Source organism: Talpa europaea, assembly GCF_964194135.1.
Source record: "Talpa europaea genome assembly, chromosome: 13".
NCBI lineage: Eukaryota > Metazoa > Chordata > Mammalia > Eulipotyphla > Talpidae > Talpa > Talpa europaea.
Window position 1 is genome coordinate 54,862,918 of NC_140080.1, and position 22,488 is coordinate 54,885,405.

At 39.3% G+C, this 22,488-nt stretch overlaps 1 protein-coding gene across 15 annotated transcripts in view; it reads left to right on the top strand.

Annotated features, from left to right (window-relative positions):
• Nucleotides 1-229: 229 nt before the first annotated feature.
• Nucleotides 230-22,488, top strand: part of EPB41L3 (erythrocyte membrane protein band 4.1 like 3) — a gene marked incomplete at both ends in the record, with an annotated part of 105,096 nt that continues 82,837 nt past the window's right edge. For 12 of the 15 annotated variants that reach the window (XM_084252807.1, XM_084252815.1, XM_084252818.1 and 9 more), the window contains 2 exons: nt 233-418; nt 11,633-11,830. In XM_084252807.1, coding sequence (XP_084108933.1) covers nt 233-418; nt 11,633-11,830 — 384 coding nt within the window. Of the gene's footprint in view, nt 419-11,632; nt 11,831-22,488 lie in introns of those variants that run through there. The other 3 variants (XM_084252812.1, XM_084252811.1, XM_084252813.1) reach the window with 2 other exon arrangements.

The following is a 22,488-nucleotide window of genomic DNA, read 5'->3' on the forward strand; positions in this document are numbered from 1 at the left end:
GTCAACTTGGCTTCTAGTTAAATGCTCATTTTGAAGCATTCATGGGTGAACGCCTTTGTGGTAATCTGACAAGTCCTCTGTTAGATGTGTGCCATAGGACTGACTTGTTAGCATTTCTTCTTTTTTTCTTCTCTTCAGCCTTTTGCATGCAGCGTCCTAGTTTTCTTGCCTAGGGAACATAATTACACTTACTGATGGAACCTTCTTTCTTCTGCTTGCAGAACAATCAACCATGACGACTGAATCAGGATCAGACTCGGAATCCAAGCCAGAGCAGGAGGCTGAGCCCCAAGAGGCAGCAGGTCCGCAAGGGCACGCAGGGGCGCAGCCAGTTCCAGAGCCTAGCAGCGAGGAGCAGCGACAGGCCTTGGAACAGTTTGAGGCTGCTGCAGCACACAGCACCCCCGTGAGGAAGGAGGTGAGCCCTGGCACTGGCTGCCCTGCTCCCTTGCACCTGCCAGCATCGCCCAGAAAACCAATTAAAGAATGAATGTTTACAGAGCCTTCCCGAGGTCTGGTTTGACCTTGGTCTCTCAGCATTAGCAGGAACTATGAGGGATCATCTGCTTGTCCCTCTGGTGGCAGGCAGATAAAAATTTGTACTATTTTAGGGCTTTCAGTGAATGACATTCCAAAACCTTGCTTGGTAACTCCTTCCTTTAATTAAAGCACTTAAACTCACACTGAAATCTGGACTGCAGGTTGTTGGTTTTGTCTGGATTCACAGGAAGGGTGGACACCACACTTAGGGTTTTAACTTATGCTCCTGACTTTTTTATCCTTTTTTTTTTTATTTGTAAAAGACAGGTTTATTAGAAAAAAAGAGAACGCCCAGCATAGTCAAAGGTGGGCAGGAGCCCCGCCACAGCTTTAGCTCCTGTCTTTTACTGAAACCCGGTGGTGACAGAGCTATTTTGGTTTTTCCCAGGAGTCACTCTGACCCAAATGTTGGGCGCTACTTATAGTAAAGTAGCTGTCTTTCCTTTACCTGTGTACAGCTGTGTTTTCAACTTTATTGCCTAGACATATTCAAGTTATCACCTTTTAGGAATATTTATTTAACATGTTTTCATACAAAAGGTATTTTTTTAAATAAAAAATATCTATGGACTTTGAATGGATACACATTTAAATTTCTTTTGACTTAAAAGTTTAAATTTGTAATCAACATGTTTTAGAGTAACAGTTCATATGTGGTAAGGAAATCTGGGAGTTCTTGCAAATGACTGACCCATTAAAGGTTGAAAGTATATGTGTGAAGCTAGAAATTCTAGAAGATATTGAGAGACTTGAAATCAGCATGTTAGAGAAGTGGTTTGGTAGTTATAACACATTATTGTAACATTAAATGATATATTTACAACTTGATTATTTTATTTCTTTCCCCATGGCACTTAAGTTCTGCTTTTAAACAGCATTAATAATAACATTTCTTTAATGCCTTCCAAATAGATGTTGTGTCTGATGTAAGATGTTTTGTGATGGGAGCTGGGATTCTCCTTCCAACTTGTTAAATAAAATCTAAGGAGCGGCTTTGATGGCTTTCCTTTCCTGTTGCTGGCCGTGTGTTCATGATGCTGATTGTTTTGATGTTTTAAATCTTCAGAATTTAAAATTACTAGACTAAATTTTTCTCATTTCTTTTGTCTTAACTCTGAAATGCAATAAGCATGTCGAAAGGAAAAAGTTTCTATACCTAGACATGATTAAATATACTGTGTCATTTGTAGAAGTCAGATGTTTGAAACCAAGCAGGAGAAATGATACTCAACCCAATTGAGGCAGAGATGATAGGAAACCTCACTCAGAGAGCAGAGTGCCTTCTGCTCCTGGTTCTAGTAGTCACAGAAAATGCTTTCAAGTCCTCCAGGCCTCAGCTTTCTTATTGATGCTCCTAAAAGTCTTCCACTCTAAAATTCTTTGACCATACTGAGGAGTCCAGTTACATTGGTGGTAAAATAAAAACATATCATTGTTTAGTGATGTTTAAAACGTGGGCTTTGGGGCCTCCCTGGTGGCGCAGCGGTTGAGCGCGGGGTTGCGAAGCTGCCCGCAGCCTTGCAGCGCCGGTTCGATCCCCGGCTGCTCCCTGGCCACCAGAGGAGGGTCCCACATGGCGCGCAGACCTCTCCTGCCGCCCGCTGCTCCCCTCAGCAGTGTACTTCGGTCCTTCTGCCTGCTCTGCTCCCCGCTCTGGCTCTGGTGAACTCTCTCACCCTCCCGCGCTTCTGACTGTACCCAGTGCTTGTATAAATAAATAAATAAATCTTTAAAAAAAATAAAAAATAAAACGTGGGCTTTGGCTGGATTTGAATTCTAGTTTATTCAGTTTTGTAACCTTGAGAAATATTCTGAAGACCGTGCTTCCATGTTTTCTGCTTCTTCCTTCTTGTGTGCAAATGAGGGTAATAATATCTACTTCTCAGAGCTGTTCTGAGGAATGATGAAACAGAGAACTTGCAAAAAATACCAGATATTTTTAAATTCTAGTGCATTATAGGACTATGATTCTTATTTCCTTTGGGTACTTGGTCTGCTTTTCTATAGTTGTTTAAAGATGTTTTAGGATGCACACAAAAGCCTCCTAATTGGTTTGTGTTTCAAGTGTTCTGGAAATGAATTTTTCTTTTGAATACTGGTCACTGAAGATGCCTCTGGAATTATTATATTAGTAACCCAGGGAGCTTATTCTGCTATCAGTAAAATAAAATGGTATAGGAAAAATAAAATGTCATCTTACCTAATATATAGAGAAGGTAAAATTTTAATAAATATATACCTTTTGTTGATTTTGCCTGTGCTGAGATAAAAATATAAATTAGAAGTACAACTATTTTATGTAAATTACAACACACTTAAAAATATGATTATAGACATAAAATTTCAAGGTCGGAAAACTTCTTACACTAACCTAAAGTTCAAATGAATGAGTTTTATGACTTGTTGTACTTACTGTTTTAATGTTTTGATATGCAAAGACTAGTAGTCAAAACTAGACCAACTTTTCAGAGCAGGTTTTCTTTTATTTGCTTGTTTTAGCCAAGACTTGCTTTCTTAACCATCTTGGCCTTTGAAGTTGGTTGGTCATTTTATTTTTGGTTTCTTCTCTCAGCAAATTTCTGTCTTTCAGTTCTAAAGAACTTCTGAAGACTTTGCCTTGAATCCTGGGCAAGGGACTTGAGGAAGTGGTAGTAGAGTAGAGAAAAGGATTGTATTTGTAATATTCTGGGTGGAAAACAACATAGAAAATGCTGTGTAAAGGCTGTAATCTAGCCCTAAAATTCAAAATAAATATGCCCCTTCTGCCCCAAAAAAGCTGTGATTATATCAGAGGAATGTAAAATTATAAAGGCTGATAAAGCAAGAGAAGTCGAAGTGACAAACTGACAGTGATGTCTTTACTCTCAAGCCTAGGCACTTGTAGCTGCCAGAATGAGAGTATGTCCATAAAACAGGATATTTCATATTTATTCAAGGAGCTAAACTGAATTTTAGTACATGTCTTTCTTTGAATTGTCAATGTGTATTTGCAACGTAGTGGAAATGGATTGAATTTGCACTAATACCCTTAGAAGCCATTTAATAGCTGGAAGTGAGATGTCAGCAGGCTAGTTGGACAACAGCGCTCTGAGCAATTTCCAAAGGGGTTGATTCAAGGGGAAACTTCATTGTTACATAGGATGTCCTCTGCAGTTTTTAGTCTAGCCAGGACTACACGTTGTGATTCGAAAGAAGATTAAAGCTTTTGGACAGATTTGATCTGTTCTTATACTGGCTCATTACATTGAAGGGAAGCAGACTTAGGGGATTACTCTGTGATGAATTTCAGTGCTGCTGGCTTCGTTGAATTGGTTCAGAACTCAGTCAAATCTTTTAATAGTTGTAAAATTACTGAGATTAATTTTTGAATCTTTCTAGTCCTTAAAATTTGTGAAGTATTTTATGTGTACAGGGGGTGGTTATTGATCATGGAAAATATAAGGACCCAATGAACAAAGGAAATAAGTACAGAAGATAAAACCTGGATGGTTTATTTTAAATACTAAGGCATCTTTTTAAAAAATCCATTTGTATCCTCCTTTGTTTGGTGATTTCCCCCTCCCCCCCAAAATACCTGCCAGGTGTTTCTGCTCTTGCATTGCCTCCCCAGCACCCAGGTTCAGAGTTTCATTGTCTAGGGACACACAGACAAGGTCCCTGTGGCTCAGCAGCATCAGCTTTTTTTTTTTTTTTTTTTTTTTTTACAAATTCACTTTTTTTAAAATTTTGTTTTTATATTCCCCATACAATTGCAACCCCCTTATTTTGACCCCATCCCTCCTTTCACTGCCCCATAGTGTGTCTCTGGTTCATAGTTGTTTGTTGATTTTGATTTTTTCTTTCTTATAGTCATTCTTTTTCCTGGTCCCTTATTTAGGTTTTCTAGATTCCTGCTATGAGTGAGAACATCCGGTATTTTTCTTTTTCTTTCTGGCTTATTTCGCTGAGTATGATCCCTTCCAGCTCCATCCATGTTGCTGCAAACTGGTCCAACCACTATGGAAACCTGTGTGGAGATTCCTCAACCCACCAAAGACAGAGCTTCCATATGATCCAGCAATTCCACCCCTAGGTATTTACCCAAGGGACACAGAAAAATTAATTCCAAGGAGCACCTGCACCCCCATGTTTACAGCAGCACCATTTACAATAGATAAGCTTTGGAAACAACCCAAATATCCAAAAATAGATGACTGGATCAAGAAGATGTGGCACATATATACAATGGAATATTACTCAGCAATCAAAAAGATAAATGAATTCACTTTTAAGTATGTTTCAAGTTAGGGGACTTTTTGTTATTTCTTTTTTTTTTTTAAATAATAAATTTTATTTTTATATTCTCCCATACAACTGCACATGCCCCATTCTGACCCCAGTCCCTCCCCTCCCGACCCCCACCCCCCAAAAAGTGTCTCTGGTTCATAGTTTTTTGTTGATTTTGATTTTCACTTTCTTATAGTTATTCATTTTCCTGATCCCTTATTTAAGTTTTCTAGATTCCTGCTATGAGTGAGACCATCCGGTATTTTTCTTTTTCTTTTTGGCTTTTTTCGCTGAGCATCAGCTTTTTCTTATACTCACAGTCTGTGGCCCGCAAGGTCAGACTGCCCGTATGTCTCTCTGCTTGTTGTTTTCTGAGTGTGTTGCAGTGGGGGAGAGGAGTATCCAGAGTGAGGTGGTCCTAGGAGCACATGGCTTCTCAAGAAATCCCCTGGATGGCAGGGATGACACTCCTTCCAGGAGAGCTCCCCTCTGCCTGGCTCTCTGGCAGTGCCCCAGGCAATCTGAACACAGACATTGTGGTGATTTTGCTGAGGGGGTGGAGCATGCATAGCTTCTGCAAGGGGAATGAGCTAACTGCTCAAGAGTGGTTTCTCTCTCTGGACAGTTCCTTTTTCTGGTTTCCTTTGGCAGCTCAAACTCATAGTTCTTTCTTTATTTTTTAAAAAGATTTTTTTTTTTCCCTATCACCATTCCTCTGTCCCCTGCCCCATCACTCTTGCTTTCAGATGCTCAGGATGTTGGCTGATGTTCACTAGCTTTTGAAAGTGTTTTATTTATGGTGTCAAATTGTCATGTGAATATTTACTATTTGTTTTTATTGTTGTGACTTAGTTTGTTGCACATAATTCTCTCAAATTCCCTCCATTTTGTTGGAAATGGCTGCGTTTCATTCTTTCTTATGGCTATATAAAATATATACTACATCTTCTTGGTCCGTTTGAAGGGGATTTAGGCTGTTCCATAGCCCAGCTATTATACCTGCTGCTATTATGAATATTACGGAACATATGGGTTCTTTTGTTGATGGTTTCATAATCTGTTGGTATGTACCCGTGAGTGGGATAGCTAGATCATATGGCATTTCCATTTTTAATTTTTAAGGTAAATCTTTTGCTTTAAAAAAAAGGTTTCACCAGTTCACATTCCCACCAACAGTGTAATAGGGTTCCTTTTTCTCTGCATCCGCTCCAGCACTTGATGTTGGGAGTCTTTTTAATATGTGCGATTCTCGTGGGTGTGAGGTGGTATCTTATTGTAGTTCCTAACCTATATTTTTCTTATTAAGAGTGATGATTTCCTTTCTTCATGGAGGCAGATAATTCTTAAAGTATTTCTTCATTTTTTTTTTTTTGTAAATCTCTTTCTTCTTCCACCTGAATTATTTGTGCACTATTATTTTTAAGGTTGCTGATTGATTCGACCTTCCATTTAGTCTATTCTTCTTCCACAGCTTTTTTTTAAACTCATCTATTGATCGTTTTACATCATGCATCTTTTTTTATTTTCTTGTTTAAAGCTTCAATTTCAGTCTTATGTTCATTAATTTTATTTATCAGAACATTCATTTCTTTTTCTGAGTTTTCTTGTATATCTTTGATCAGCTTTTCTGAGTTTTCTTCCACATATTTGAATTTCCTGATCACGAAAGTTTTGAACTCTGTAGCTGATAAGAAGAGATCTTCATGTCTTTGTGGTTGGGTTCCAGTGACTTGTTCTCTCTCTCTCTGTGGTGTAGTATTCCCACAAATACTCAAAGTTGTATTTTTCTGTCTCCACATTGTTAACTTTCTAATTAATAATAGTACAGAGCTTCCACCTTTCCAGTAGATGGCTCTGTGTGTCAGAGAAAACTAGCCTGTGTCTGGCTTTTCTGGGCTGGGGAAGTATCCTGGAGTGGGATGTCACTGGCGATTATGGTCTATGGGGCCATGGCTCATGTCTGTGGCACCACAGATAGCCCTTCTCACTGGATTTCACTGCACTCTGTGCGCTGGGCTTTCCCTGCAGCTTTATGGCAATTTCCAGCTCAGTTTCACTACATCCTTTTGATCCCCATATCCACCCACTCCCAAGGCAAGTGAGGTTAGTGAGTCGCTCCTTTCTGGAGACCCTCACTGGAGGCCCTGTCCACCTGGCGAACCCCAGAACCCTTGCAGGCATCTCCCTGTGGCTAGATCCATAGTAAGCGTCTCTCTGGATGTGGGTTTAAGCCCAGGTGTCCGCCCCTGAGGACACCTCACACATTTTGTTGCTTGAAGTTGAATTTCCTCCTCATATCTTCTGTCCTGCACAGCCTCCAATATTCAGGAAGTGCTCTGGTTGACCCCAATTCATGGGATTCCCCCAAGTCCAGTGCCTGTGTAGACTACTCTAAATTATTATCTGACTAGCAAACCAGGGACCCTCTGATGTCATATTTCCCGTATCCTCTTCACCGTATTGTATTCACTGTTGGTTTATGATATATGGACTTTATTATATTATATTGAGGTATATTATTTCTATTCTCATCTCATTTAGAGTTTTTATCATAAATGGTTATTGAATCTTACCAAATGCTCTCTCTGCATCCATTGATATTTTCATCATTTTTATCTTTACTTCTGTTGATAACACCCTGTCATAATAATTGATTTATGTACATTAAACCACCCTTGCATCCCTGGGAATCCACTTGATTGTAGTGTATGATCCTTGTGATATACTGTTGAATATTATTTGCTAGTATTTTGTTGAAAATTTTTACATCAATGTTCATCAAGGATATTGGTCTGTAATTTTCTTCTGCTGTCTTTGTCTGGTTTCATTGTTAAGGAACTGTTGGCATCATGAAATGTATTAGAGAGTATTCCTTCTTAATATTTTATTTTATTTTTAGAAATATTTCTTTTTTTAAGATTTATTTATTTATACAAGCACTGGGGTATAGGCCAGAGGCACAGGAGGGTGAGAGGGTTCACCAGAGACAGAGCAGGGAGTAAAACAGGCAAACAGGCAGAATGACTGAAGTACACTGCTGAGGGGAGCAGCAACGAAACAGGAAAGGTCTGCCGTGCCGTGTGGGAATCTCCCTGGCTGGCCAGGAATCGAACCTGTGCTGCAGAGGCTGTGGGCAGTTTCACAGTGCTACGCTCAACCCGCTGTGCCACCAGAGAGGCCCCTCCTTAATATTTTAAAAAACAATTTGAGCAGAATGGGGATTGGTTCTTTAAAATTTTGATAAAATCTATTTGTAAATTTATCTGGTCCTTGGCATTGGTTTTTCAGAAGGTTGGTTTGTTTGTTTGTTTATTTGTTTGTTTTTTAGAAGAATTGGGATATAGTCCAGAAGTGCAGGGAGTGAGATGATTCACCAGAGACAGAGTGGGGAGCAGCAGGCCAGACAGGAGAGGTCTGCTGCACCCTATGTGGGTAGCTCCCTGGCTCAGATCACACGCAGGCAATAATAATGATAAGGCAGATACCTAATCTCTAGGCCCCCCAGAGGCCCTTGGCAAAAGGTTTTTTTTTTTTTTTAAAGACTTTTTTTTTTTTAAGATTCATTTTTATTTATTTATACAAGCACTGGGTACAGTCAGAAGCGCGGGAGGGTGAGAGAATTCACCAGAGCCAGAGCAGGGAGCAGAGCAGGCAGACTGAAGTACACTGCTGAGGGGAGCAGCGGGCCGCAGGAGAGGTCTGCGCGCTATGTGGGACCCTCCTCTGGTGGCCGGAGAGCAGCCGGGGATGGAACCAGAGCTGCAGAGGCTGTGGGCAGCTTCGCAACCCAGCGCTCAAATGCTGTGCCACCGGGGAGGCCCTCAGAAGGTTTTTTATTAATATTTTAGGTCATCTATTTCTTCCTTGGTTAGTCTTCATAGATTGTGTTGACTTAGAGATTTATCCAATTCTTCAATGTTGTTGAATCTTTTGGTATGTTGCAGTTCATATAGTCTTTTGTAGTTCTGTGTTATCTGTAGTGTTTTAATCTCTTCCACTTGTGATTCTGTTTATTAAAGTTTTCTCTCTCCCTCTTTTTTTGTAGCCTAGCTAGGGGTTTATCTGTTTTGTTTATTGTTCAGTATATACTAACCAACTCTTAGTTTCATTGATTTTTTTAATAGACATTTTGAACTCTATCTCACTTATTTTGCTCTTATTTTTATTTCCTTCCCTTGACTAACTTTAGGTCTTACTTGTTTCTCTTTTTCAGGTTGCTTTAGATATGATATTAAGTTGTTTATTTGGGATTTTTTTTTTTGCTTTATAATGTGGACCTGTATTTTAATTATCTTCCTGATTAAATTTTTTTTGCTGCATCCCATATTTCCTAGTAACTTGTATCATTTTCATGATCTCAGCATGTTCTTTAATTTCTGCTTTGATTTCCTCCTTTATCCAATTGCTGTTAAGCAGCATGTTGTTTATTCCCCTTTAGGCATAGTTTATTTTTTTCTTATAGCTGATTTCTAATTTTATGGTGCTCTATCAGAAAATGTACTAGGTATAATTTTGGTCTTTGTGGCTTTTTTGACAATTGACTTGTGTCCCAGAATATGTTCTATTCTTGGAAATGTTCCATGTGCACTTGAAAAAATATGTATCTCACTATTTTTGGGTAAAGCATTCTATAGATATCTATGAGACCTATTTGATCTAGCTCCTCATTTAAAGCTGCTTTATCTTTATTTTTACTTTATCTTGGTTCACTGTTGTAATTAGGGTATCAAAAATTTCCAAATATTATCAACCTCTCTCTTAAGTCTGTTATTGTCTTATGAATCTCATTGTGCCATCATTTTGGTGCATATTTTGTTGTGCTTATGTTTTTTGTTCATTGTCTTGTCTTTTTTAACCTTGTTTCTTTTTTTGAGGGCTTACTATTATGCTTTGTTTAGGTTCCATTTGCATTCTTTTATGTGTTACTTCTATTATTTTTGTTTGAATTCTACTGAGGTTAGTATATAATGGGATACTGATGTCACCCATTGGACCGTCTAGTCTCTGGCTGGTTTTAGTGGACCACATTATTCTTTTCCTCCTTCTCTGCTTCCTTCATATTAAGTGATTTTGGTGTCTGTTGTTTCAATATTAACTGTTTTGTTACTTTATAATAACCCCTGTAGGATTTCTTTCATATATGGCTTGATGTTGATTTTTTTTTTTTTTTTTTTGGTTTTTGATTTTCAGTGAAGCTCCTTATTCTTCCTTCTATCTTGATTATTAATCTTTCCAGCTCAAATATTCTGGGCTGGAAGGGAAGTCTTTAAATACTTAAAATTTCTCTTTCCATATGTATAATAAAAACATATAATGTTTTTATTAAAAAGTTTGCTGACAGTCTGATTGAAGTTCCCCTATAGGTTACCCCTTTTTCTCAATGTTTTTGATACTCTGTCCTTGTCATTGGTTCTTAACAGCTTTCTTATCATGTGTCTTGGTGTATGTCTATCTGGTATTATTTTGTTTGGAACCCTTTGGACCTCTTAACTTTCACTTCTGGATCATTTCCCAGTTTTAGGTGTTTTTTCTTCAAATAGATTAAAGAAAGTGATTATTCTTTAAATAGGTTTGTAGTATCTTTTTCTTTTTCTTTTTTGGGATGCCTATGATGTATTTGGCTTTTGTTTTTCTTAACATTATCCTAGAGAGCTCTTAACATTGTTTATTTTTAATTCTCTTTTCTCACCTTTATTCTTTTCTTGTGCTTTCAAGTTTGTTGTTTGTCACCATTGATTGTCTGCTCTTGGAGCCCTCAGGTGATTTAAATTCCTTCAGTGTTGCCAGAACATTGGTCATGAATTCCCCTTCTGTCGTGCTGTGCAGCTCCACTGAGTCAGGACTCCTTTTAGGGGTTCATATTCTGGCATTTGTACTGTGTTCTTCTGTCTCCTCGTTTTTTATTTTGTATAGGTTTGTTGGAGTAGTCAGGGAACTGATACTATGAAGAGTGTATAGGTGTAAGAGGATTGGGACATTTGGCATCAAAGATTGGCCGTTGTTTGCAGTATCTCATCCTGAGGTGGGGCTTAGCAAGGTGTTTCAGATAGCTTCAGCCTGGACTTTAGTAGTAGCCTCTTCTAGAAGAGAGTCCAGGTGTACTGAAGTGATTCAGACTGTAGCTTTTCTGTGTTGTGAGGTGCAGAGTCAAGCCAGTATCATTGTTTTGTGCCCCCACCTCTGCCGCTCTCTAGTAACACACTCTCTGTTCTGGGTGCCTGCTCTTGCACTCCCTTAACCAGTGCAGTGCCAGGACTTAGGACCCTCGAGGTTGCCATGTCCCTGAGACAACAGCTGTAAGGCGCTCTGCACTGCAGTAGCTCCTGCCTCTTGTTGTTTATACTGTGCCAATGTCACTTTAAACAAATTTCACTTAGAAGTTTTGCTTCCCACTTTCCCTGGGGCTAATGTTCCTATTGTCTGTACTAATAATCAGTTTTCCCTCTGGAGTCCTTGGCTTTGTTTTGCATCAGGTTTCTTATGTATGTCTGGAGGAAGTGAGCCTGTATCCTAACTCTGCCTGCATCTTGCTGGATTCTCTGCTTGGTGAAATCTTGATAGCATTTGCTCACTCAATGCTTCTAAGTTAAATCCTTGAGTCAAATTATAATAAGGCCCTCACTTATATGGCAAAAGTTATTTAGGTGAAACTTGAGCATTATAAATATCCATATATGTACAGTCAACCCTAATACCATAACTCAGACATCTCTCATCCTCCAGGAAATGGGAAAGCTGCTTTCTAAAGTGTTCTGTTATGGCCTGAGCAATGCAACACTTATTCCCTGTTCTGCCATGAAAATTGTTCATCATTTGCTCTTCACAGGTCACTGACAAGGAACGAGAGTTTGCTGCTGGAGTTGCAAAACAGCTCGAATATCAGCAATTGGAAGACGATAAACTTTCTCAGAAATCATCTAGCAGTAAACTCTCTCGATCTCCATTAAAGATTGTTAAAAAGCCTAAAAGCATGCAGTGCAAAGTGGTACTTCTAGATGGATCAGAATATACCTGTGATGTGGAGGTAAGTTTGTTTTTTTAAAAAAAAATTTCCCTCTGTTATTGAGAACTGGAGAATATTTGTGTAAAATGTTCAAAATGCCTCTTTTTTTCCTCAGAACTTTGAAAAATTACTCAATCCAGTTTCTAAAAACAAACATTATTTTCCATAATCTATAACAGTTACGAAAAACACTTAAAATATCATCAAAAGGTTATGATCAAAGGGAAAATGTGATCTTTTGTTAATTTTGTTAATTTTATTTTTATATTCCCTATACAATTACAACCCCCTTATTTTGACCCCAATCCCTCCTTTCCCCACCCACCCCCATAGAGTGTCTCTGGTTCATAGTTGTTTGTTGATTTTGATTTTTCTTTCTTATAGGTATTCTTTTTTCTGGTCCCTTATTTAGATTTTCTAGATTCCTGCTATGAGTGAGACTGAAAATGTGATCTTTTTTTAAAGCAGAAATTTCCAACAGTTTGTATGGTAGGAAAAAAATTGGAGGCCTTAAAAATAAAGTTTTCTTTAATATCATGGCTATGAATTAAGATTTAAATGAATTTTACCTTTGCTATTTAAATAATTTCAAGTATTTATTTGTAAAAACTTCTACATTTCTGTACAGAGGCACAGTGGGATAATTTGAACAGTGATGTCATTTTCTTGTTGAGAAATGAGTAATTTTTAAAATATGTATCGAAGCAAGCATTGCAACTTGGTGTGAAAGGGTATAATATTCTTTGTTCTTTTTATAAAGAAAACTTTGCCTCTAAGAGAAGAGGTAGTTGGATCATGTTTGTGAGAGACTTTTAGCAAATTCACGTTAATTCAAATTTAGCAAATGAGAATGACACAGCCTTTTTAGAACTACGGAAGATCTCAACTATAGCCCTTGAGTTCTTAAGCTCCTTGGAGAATGACCTCGAGGGAGGAGCAGGTCTGTCTGCATACCCAGGGAAGCTTCTCTCAAGGTGGGGAGGAGCCACTTGCTCTGTTAGCAAGGAGATTCAATTTCAGATTGATTATTTTCCATCAAAGAGCTGTTCCTTTTGCTTCTAGACCCTTCCCTTTGCCGCACTGGGGCATCATCCATGACTCCAAGCCGGCCCCGCCCACCACATGCTAACACGATTCACCTTTCCAGTAGGTGTGCTGAGATCTCTCCCAGGTACCACAGCCAGTGTGGGTTTGTGTTGTCACGCCTTAGTATTCCTCTTTTCTCGAGCTGGTGTTAAACCCACCTGATTTCCCAAGTTCTGTGTCCATTCATCTCTGATTTATCTATAATCCCCATATTTACTATATTTTGCATAATGTACCTGGTGTTTGTCTTGGAAGGGAAAATTCAAATCTATTTCATGATAATAATGTCATTTAGAGCTGGTTTACTAAATTATTACAGATTTCAGAAACATTGAAAAATGCATATATTTGAGGCAGCCCTCATCCCAAGACTGTCCACCTGTGTCTATGCAAGCATGTCTATTAACAAACCTGTCCCTGTGAAAAGCAGCAGCAGCAGCAGCAGCACCTCTCCTGCCCACCTGTGTCTATGCAGGTGCCTCTGTTTTTCCCTTTATCCTTTTCTGAATAAGCTCATCCTCTTAACTTTAATATGCATATATATACACACACGCACATATTTTGAATATAACAACTTAAGATCAAGGATATTTAGTCTGTCTTATACTAATTTCTAGAAGTTTTGTCTTCTATAGCTTGACACTTACTGAACAGTTGCTGCAGGGAGTAAAACACGTGTTCCAAGGACCCTATTGTAGGTCTTTCGTGCATTTCTTGCATTTTATTGGCTTTGACTTTAACTTATTTTGTAATCCAAAGTATTTAATTATTGATTTAGATGCCTGTTCTATAAATGAGAAGTTCTAATCATGTATGCCTTATTTTGGTTTTACTGTGAAGCTAAAAGGACTTTGCAACCTTAAGAGAGAAATTGTATTTTTTCAGTGTAGACTTACTTTCTGGAAAAATTGATGTAAGTGAAGAGAAGCCTTTTTTCTTAGCTTTGAGGAGAGTCTTTCTGTTAACTGTGTTTATATAATGGAATAAAAACAGTTACCTGCAGTCCTAGTCATAGCTACCAGAGTTTTCTAAAGAGGAGTCTAGAAGAAAGTTACAGAATTTCACACAGGGGGAATTAATAACTTAGAACTGACCAAGGGACAAGTAGTGATCATTTCATGAAATTTAATTTATCCCCCATGCTTCAAATTCTTTATAGATAATCTGTATATTTGAGTACAGAATTTTTATAGTACAATTAACTTTGGATGCACTTCTGTGCTACTTAAATGCCGCTGAACATGTTGAGTGTTGTAGCACTGTTGGTTATTTACTCACGTAATACCAAAGTATTTGTATAAATTTGAAAGATTCTAAAGACTTTTTCTGGGAGATAGAAACTTTTGTCAGGGGAATATTTTCAGTTTTACAAAAAACATTGGTAGTAGAAAAAATGTGTTCATTACTGACACCTGAAATTTTTGTGGAGAAGACGGAGCTGACTTGGTTAAATAAGAAAAGCAGACTGAATCGGTGGCATGGTTTCAAAGCAGTAATGAGATGTAGTTGAAAAAAGCACATGCAACTTGCATCTTTTTTTACATAGTAACTACAGAACATAGATTTTTGACTAGCAGGTACACAGGGCTAGTAGTTAAACAGAGGTTCGAAAACAGTGCTCTGGGGAAGATTCTTCAGCCTTTGCTCTCTTCTGAATTTTTGTCAAGGTCTTAGATGAAGGTATGTGCTCACCACACACACACATACACACACTCACCAGCCTTTCAAAAAGTGATAGCAAGGTTTATGGTAGAGGTTTATTAGTTCTTTGGTGGCTGCAATGGTGTGATAAAACAGAAGGGGTGTGAACATCTACTCCTGAATCATATACAATATTGCAAGTAATAAAAATAATACAAGTCAAAAAATTATTTTAGGGACTAGCAGCCAGGTTTTTTTTTTGTTTTTTTTTTTTTGTGGACAGTGTGAACATTAAAGCAAAGTGGCAAGGAATGTGTCAGGTATAGAGAAGTAAAACTTTACTCTGTTTTTAAGGATCAAGTACAAAACAAAAATGGGCAGGGACTTAATAACAGTTAATAACAGTTTGGGTGAAACTCATCTTTGCATTTCAGGTGATCAAAAGCTCAGCAGGAACCAGCTTTGTAGTGTGGCTATCAAACATTTGTATGGTCTCAGGATGTGTGGTGTTTGGCTTCCTGCCCTGAGGGTCCCATCCGAGGGTCTCATCAGATCGCTCATGATCACATGCTCCGAGACAGTCAGCCCTAGTGTAAAGACAGACTTGTTTACTATAGCCTATGTGATTTCTTGAAGGTTCCTTAAATTTTCTGAGTCTCAGTTTCCTCAACAGAAAAATGGGGGTGAAATACTTGCATCATTGAGATTAAAACAGATCACTCAACTTTGTCAAATGTGGCATATTCCTGATGAGTGGTAACTGGTGAAAACTCTGACTTGAGTTTATTCAGCATAGAATTATAGCATAGTAAATGATTTGGAAACCTTCTCATAAGAAATGACTATAGAAATAGAATGTGTTGAATGTGGAAAAATTATTTGGAGGAGATAGGATAGCTACTTTCAGTTAATTTGACAGTTTGCCATAACATTATTTGTAAGTGTACAATGCTAAGGTAGAAGTTGAAGGAGGACAGAGTTTTAATAAACAGAAAAGGAATGTTTTAAATTATTGCAGTGGGTCTTGTGATGATATATATATATTCTTTATTAGAATTGTAGCTGAAGGTGTATGTGCATTTATGAAAACTAGTGTTTCCTTGGATGCAGTTATCACTGGACAAGGGAGAGAATTTAGGGTCCCTCAATCTGATCCCACACTCAAACTATATAGGCAGGTAAGCTGGGAGAAAGCCAGCTGCTGTCTTCGGCTGCACTACCGGGAATCAGAGGAATGGACTGAGGGGGCCCTGTTTGTAGCCCAGGAATTGGCTCTTAGACCCTCTGGTCAATATTGAAGAGGACTCCACTGACCCCAGCAAGGTCAAGCAAGGAGTCAGTTGTTGGAGGCGGCCACCCTGCGTAGTAAGCGGAAGGGCCTTGACCCGAGTCTCTAAGGCATGTGAAAACACATGCGTCTCGGAGGAAAACCTCTGAGTGACAGGACTTGGTGTTGAGAGCCTGGAAAGTGACCTGCGTGGAGTCGGGCTTGTACATCTCCACAGCCTGAGAATAATAAAATGGAGAGATGCTGCGCAGTAAGCAGAAGGGCCTTGACCTGAGTCCCTAAGGCATGTGAAAACACATGTGTCTCGGAGGAAAACCTCTGGGTGACAGGACTTGGTGTTGAGAGCCTGGAAGTGAACTGCGTACATCTCCACAAATTGACAACAACAAAATAATGAGCGAACTTCCCAGGCTCAGGCTAGGAGGCGATAAGATTATGTGTGTGAGAACTAACCGCCTGGTATCCTACTGTCGGAAGTAAATAGATAATAGTAAGAAAATAGACTAATCATTCATACGTGTTATCATTATGTGGTATGCTTTGATGTTACACCTGCTACAATTAAAATAGTATATAATAAGCATTAAGACAATAAAGATTTGCTGCATGCTGGACATGACAGTCCCCCATGTCTGATTTCCTTCACCGTCGCGGGTCAGGACTCACTAGAAGTCCACAGTCAGTGTTTATTGTTTAGCAAAAGAGCAAAGGAAGAGAGTTCCAGGAGGTCTCTCTGGGCATGAGAGAGTCCCCAAGGTGCTGGGACTAAGGATCTGATTACACTTTAGGACTAAGAACAAAGGAATTAAACTTTAAGAACAAAGGAATTAAACTTTATTGGCTGAGAAAGCAAGGAGAGTGGAGTTGGCTAACGGCCACTTGTTGCTAATTGTGAGCACTAATCAGCTCTAGCTCAGTAGTTGTGCAGGGCTCACGGCTAGCTGCAGGGTGAACATCTCATGGAAACTGTGCCTGTATCACCACTTTGAACTGGTCTGGTCTCAAGGTCTATAACTCTTTTCTTCCATAGCAGCCAAGTTGGTAAGTTGTAAAGAAATATCTCAGGAATACTCAGGCTGCGGAAAGTTAGTAATAAAATCTATGGGCCAAAAAATTTATGGCAACAAATGTCCAGACCTAGAGTGATCAGATTTGCTTAATCTATTTACCAGCCCATAGGGACAGCAAAGTGTTTGTCATTGAATCCTGTCCTGTTGTCCCTGGACCCTTCCCATCTTAAAATTTCAGACCATTTAACTTCTCATGCCTCTTCCTATTCCTAGACACATAGAGAAAAGAAATCTGAATTGAAAAAGCACAGTTACTTTCCTAATCCCTGCCCCCAAGACAGGCGGTTGTAAGCAAGTTAAGAATGATGTACAGAGGCCAATAAAGAGTATAAATTTCGGGCCTCCCATGGTGGCGCAGGCAGTTGAGCACAGTGCTGTGGAGCTGGTCGCAGCCTCTGCAGTGCTGGTTTGATCCCAGCCGGCCAGCCGACAAGGTCCCACATGATGGGGGCAGACCTCTCCTGTCTCGCCCGCGGCTCCCCTCAGCAGTGTATTTCGTCAGTCTGCCTGTTCTGTTCCCCACTCTGCCTCTGGTGAATCCTCTCACCCTCCCGCGCATCTGGCCTGTAGCCTGGTTCTTGTATAAATAAAATAAATAAATCTTTTTTTAAAAAAAGAAGAGTATAAATTTCTTTTTACATTTAGTAAGGTAGTGAATACAGACATTTTTAAAAATGAAATCTCTTACTTATATGTGGTTTCCTCATAACTTATTCAATGCCGTCATTGTTTCACTATCAAAATCTACAAGGCTCAGGTCTGCCATGCCTTACTCATGAGAAGTTATAATGACCTGTAGAGAACAGAGAATTCTCTCTCTCTCTCTCTCTCTCTCTCTCTCTCTCACACACACACACACACACACACACACACACACACACACACACTCCCCCCTTGTAATAGCACTTCAAGCTTCCCTTTTCTTTTGCAAGCACAAGATAGCCTTTCCCTTTGCCCAGCACTGCTGCAGTGGAAGAAACCCAGTGACCTGGAAAAGCAAAAAGCAGCAAGCAGCTTCCCTGAAAGCAATGACAGAACACTCATTAAGCCTTCAGTCTCTCACCCTAATGTTTTGATGGGAACGTTTTCCAATTGTGCTAACTTTTTCAGATTTCCCTCCAGCAGCACGCTTAGATCATTTTAACAGTCAATGTTGTTCCACAAGAGACTTTTTCCTCAATGTTTTTTTTTTTTCAAATTCTTAGTCCCAATTACTAAATTATAAGATCTTATCTTTCGTAAAATTAAGAAAAGATCTTCTTAAAAGCAACTTCATATATTATGCTTTGGAAATGTTTACAGATTTTCATATATGCCAACAAAATCACTAATACTGTCATCTCTTGTTTTTATTGGAGCAGGAGAACACAAGGCACTTCCTAGAGTTTTTGTTGTTGTTGTTGTTGTTGTTGCTGTTTATTCCTCAGACACAGATTTTTAAAGAGAAAATAAAAATACTTCAGTCACATGCAATAGAGAAGATACTGCTCACCACGCTTATTTTAGTCCCATTGCTTCCACTTTTGGTGTCTGACTGATGAGCACACGTATTTCCTAATGACCATGTAATTACAATGTTTTCTCTTACTTAGGCTCCATTCTAATCTAGTCTCATTTGGTTTTGGAAAATAAGTCAGACATGATCTGAAATTTGAGTCCATATTTCATAATAAATACAGGTCCAGTGCTGCATATATAACAATTTTAGGCCATTTTATGGGATAGTTTGGTTTGTTTGCCACCAGATGCCTGATTGGTGGAGGAGCCTAGAGCATTACTGAAAAAGTGGTATATGGTTAACTTGCAGGTATAACACGCAGGTCCTAGCCTTGTTTTTCGATGTGTGTGAAACTTTAGTTTACTGTACTTAGCCCCTGCATGTTGCTGATTCAGTAGTGTTGATGGGACTCAGGTAAACCACATGGTGAAGCACTCCAGGTGAAGAAGCCAATGAATCAGCCATACTGGAATGAGACTTGTAACCTGCCTGGGATAAATCCAATAGTGCTACTTAAGTGCAGAAGTAAAAACATAGAAGCATGCCCCCCAGGGTGGGCCCTGTCCAGAGGCCAGCTGGTGAGTGGGCGTGTGACAGAGTAGCATTCAGATCCCGCCAGGATGGCCTAGAGTCTAGAGTATGTACAGGAACAGTGCACTTTACTCCAACAGCATTTTTTTTAATTGTCCTTATTTTTTATTTTCTTACATTGTTGTTCACTTTTGTACAATATTTGATTTCTCCCTGCAAGTATAATCCCCATAATTTTCCACCACCACAGCACCTGTAAACCATCACCGTAGCCCCTTGTGCTCTTCCCTCCCCTGTTTTGACCCGTCTCCCTCCCTCTCCCCAGCTGGATGCCTCAGATCTATGGTCTGCCTGTAAGTTTTATCTGTTTCCTAACCCTTTGTTCGGTTTTCCTGTATTCTATCTTTAAGTGAAAGCATTTGATATTTTTCTTTTTCCTTTTGACTTATTTTGCTTAGCATAATCCCTTCTCACTCCATCCATGTTGCTGTAAATGGCACAAGTTTATCTTTTTTGATCACTAAGTAATATTGCACACACACACACACACACACACATATCTTATTGACCCATTCATCTCCCAACAGCCTTTCTTGATACCTTTCAGAGATGTTTCTGAGGGACTGAGAAGGTAATTATGGAATTATGGAATTAGGCTTAACTGTGCTTTGTCACCTTCTGATCATTGGCCAGGAGGGGAGTGTTCAAAAACTTTCCAAATGCTTCCATTGCCCATGATTCCATTAACTGTCCCAATCATGCTTTTCTTTCTCACACTCCGTTTACTGGGATCTGACTGGAAGAACAAACTGAGCATCTGCCTTTTCCAACTTTCATAGGTTTTGTGATTAAAGACATTAGAATCCTTTTCAACGTTCTTGATTGGGCACCAACTAAAATTGCCATTCTCCAGAAAGTTGATTGCAGTACCTATTGTATTTCATTAATTACAAGATATAATAATTAATTTGTAAACTTTAAAAAAATAAGAATTTTTTCCCCAAACCTGTACAAACATTGGTCATTCAACAACTGCAAGTCAGACTATTTTTGATTCTGGGCAACTGTGTAAATTCCCCTCTAACCTCTCAGTTGAATGTCTTAGCATGTGATGCCATCTGTCATGTGTTGTATCCCAATAGTCCACTCTAGAAGCCACAGCAGCTTTCCTGCCTGAAGATGGGTGTCCCTGGGGACTCCCAAGGATGGAAGAGCTTTAGTTACTTGATTTTCTTTGACTCTGTTGTAACCACAGGGACAGTTATTTATAAGGACTATTCATAGGCACCCTCTCATTTACCTGACATAGTTAGCATTAAACCTTACCACAGTGTTGAGATTTGTCCTCATTAAGCTTATATTAAGAAAACAGATACTTTTTACTGAAATTGTTAAATTTGTTCTTTGGTTTTTATTTTTAAAAAGTGATAAACTCTAATAGTCCCTCATGAGTTGTGGACACAGCCTATTAAACACTTTATATAATAAGCTAAAAAATAAGCATTTATGTTAAGACAGAAAGCCCTCTGGTATGTCACTGTACAGTAGGTTGGATTTTGGAGACTGAATGAATTTTGGATCTGCAGTTCCTGTGTGCTTGTGTGATTGATGCTATATCAAAGATAAATTCATTAAGGGTTGGGTTTTTGTTTTTGTTTTTTTTTTTTTTTTTGCTTTTACCCTCCCCCTCCCCCATTGGACACAGGCCATTCCAGCTTGATAGGGATTTGTTTTCCAAATGTTAATATTTCAAACTATGGTACTGAAACATGAGGCTTGTTTTTTCACATCACCATTCATCACTGTGGTCACATGCCCTCTATCTTTTAGCATCACTCCATGTTGCTGCTGATTTGATGACATGAGCTTCCTGCTCTTGCATTCAGGCAGATGGAGATTCATAAGCAAAGATCTCTCTAGTATATGCATTGTCTTGCTTGTTTCAGATGTGTGTCTTACACTTGTACTTCATACCACACAGTGGTTGAATTTCTCATAGGAGATATTTATTACCTATTTGCTGAATGAAGGAATGAATCTTCCAGATTTAAAAATAGTCCAAGTTTTCTAGTTCTCAGCAACACATGATAAAAATTTAAGGTTATTCTTTATATTTATTTTATGTGTTTGAAATTTATCTCCTTCAATATCTTTCCCAACTTTATCTCTGAGTGCTTTCCCATGTGCTCTGGAAGAAACCTTTTAGATGCCTTCAGTCTGTTTGTGGCCTTATCATCACAGACCCTAAATGGTGGCAGATCTGCCACTGACACATTTCCTGGAATCAGGGGCTCAGCCCTGTTCTTTCTTAGCTGTAGCTCCAGAAATAACCCGAAACCTGGGGCACGCCTGAGTTTAGACTGAGCTTGAGGGTTGGGGAAAGACCATGTAAGTGAAAGAACACCTATTATAGCTACCATTCTTAGAAGAGACAGATCTAAACCCTGCTCCAGTGTCCCTAATCAGTGTCTTCCTGCCTACCGCCATTTCTGCTTCCTCGCTAGAGGCCAGGGCTCACCCACTGTACTCAGCACTAGCCCAGGATCAAAGTGAGTTCTTCCCTACTTTACCCAAGGCATTCCTCATGTCCATCCTCAGGAAGAGTTTTCCAACATGGTCGACAGAAGTTTGTCCCGTGTGTGGAGACCAAGCCCACTATTCACTTCATTTCACTGCTGAGTAAATAGACCGAGAGCAATTCATGATGTGCCTAAGGAAGTTTAGACTAGAACTGACAGAAAAGGACTATGACTATAACCCAGATCTCTTGCCCTTTGCTCCAGAGATTACTTTGTTGAGGCATCAAACCATCCAGTCTGTAGCAGCAGAAGGAAAAGATCAAAATGTGGCATTTACCTCCAGCACAGACTTGAGAAAGAGCAGAAAGAAAAGAGAAAAAGGAGAAAGATCTGCTTTTGAGATTATTTAATAATAGATTCGTGATTATCTGCTTTATTTGTAAAAATCAAAGTTGATTTTTTTTTTTAATAGAGGCATGTTTTATTTATTTATTTGTTTGTTTGTTTTGTTTATACATGCACTGGGTACAGTCAGAAGCGCAGGAGGGTGAGAGAATTCACCAGAGCCAGAGCTGGGAGCAGAGCAGGCAGAAGGACTGAGGTACACTGCTGAGGGGAGCAGCGGGCGGCAGGAGAGGTCTGTGCGCCATGTGGGACCCTCCTCCGGTGGCCAGGGAGCAGCTGGGGATCAAACCGGCGCCGCAGAGGCCGCGGGCAGCTTCGCAACCCAGTGCTCAACCGCTGCGCCACCTGGGAGGCCCAAAGTTGATCTTTTTTATCTCAAATTTGTATGTAGTTTTTTAAGGTAAGAAGTAGGAAGCCAAAGCACCAAAGTCTGTCTCTTCTATTCACTTTATTGTCTCCTTTCTTCACTCTACCCCCCTCCTTTCTCCCTACCCCTCCTTCTGTGTCTGGAAGCCTTTGAAATCTCCTTGAAGCACATCTGCAGTCAAAACTTTAATAGGCCCTTTCTTTTAATAAACAGGACAACTTTACTCTAGGCCTGAAGTAGATTAATTAAGCCTCCTGGGAGCAAAGGAGTCCAG